The 982-nt window shown below is 35.8% G+C and overlaps 1 protein-coding gene across 1 annotated transcript; it reads right to left on the reverse strand.

Moving 5' to 3' along the window:
- Positions 1-317: 317 nt before the first annotated feature.
- Positions 318-943, reverse strand: LOC116347678. The gene is made up of 2 exons (XM_031778377.1): positions 815-943; positions 318-720 (listed from the first exon to the last, which is right to left on the reverse strand). The coding sequence occupies exons 1-2, from the start codon at positions 937-939 to the stop codon at positions 318-320; spliced, it is 528 nt and encodes a 175-aa protein (XP_031634237.1). The 5' UTR covers positions 940-943.
- Positions 944-982: the final 39 nt, after the last annotated feature.

Genomic DNA, 982 nt, shown 5'->3' on the forward strand with positions numbered 1-982 from the left:
TTAAAAGAAGCTAGAACCAAATGCACACAGATAAAGACGAATCTAATTTGCTGAATGTGCTCTGCGCCGAATAAAAATAACAATGAAATTCCTATCTAATTTAACAAAACATCTTCGTTTTCTATCAAAAGCTTCTTCCAATTGTTAATACAAAGCGGATTGTACTGTCTGCATATGGTGGTGTTTGTGAAAATGCGTTTGAAGTGGATGGAAAATAAATTGAAAAAATTAAATTAGTCGCTTGCGCGTACGTTTTTATTGCAATTTTCGTTTTGTTATTTTCTTATTCAACGAAAAATATACATTGTGTCTTTATTTTATTTGTCAGACGTTTCGGGCAAATTTTCCATTTCATGCCCCTCTGCACTGTCCTCGTCCTCGGCACTGTCATCGTCGTCTTGTTCCGTACAATCTTCCGGCTCAACATCGGCCGGTGCTTGTGCCACATTTTGCACTTGATTGTTTTCATTATCGTTCTCTTCATCCGAACCTTGTTTGGTTTTGCGTTTTTTCTTTTTCTTTTTCGGCTTCTCATCGGTGGGTATTGGTGTACTTTCTCCCGTTTCCGATGAGTTTTTATAACCGGACGGAAAGAATAACATACATTCACTTTTTCCAATTTCGGTATTTTTGCTTGTATAGCACGGTCCAAGCTTTTTTAACGCCAACAAAATGGGGGAGTTTTTTATTTTTGCCACTTTTAACACGAATTTATCATAGCTGCAACGAAATAAAAAAGAGGGAAAGAGGACGAAAAAGGTAAATCACCATAATTGTTCAATAATAACAATACTTGAAATGGCAATCGACATACATTGTGGGTGGATTTTTATGGTAATTGAATGTTGAATTGGCAATTAATTGTGCTGTTTTGCAATTAGCTGTCGTAAAGTAACCGTAAGCAATTACATCATCTCTATATTGTTCAATGACATCCATAATTTCACGGTGTTTATATGCATCGAATACTAGACAGCGAAAT

This window comes from Contarinia nasturtii, unplaced genomic scaffold (assembly GCF_009176525.2).
Source record: "Contarinia nasturtii isolate CC-2019 unplaced genomic scaffold, AAFC_CNas_1.1 Cnas_scaffold_2040, whole genome shotgun sequence".
NCBI classification, from domain to species: domain Eukaryota; kingdom Metazoa; phylum Arthropoda; class Insecta; order Diptera; family Cecidomyiidae; genus Contarinia; species Contarinia nasturtii.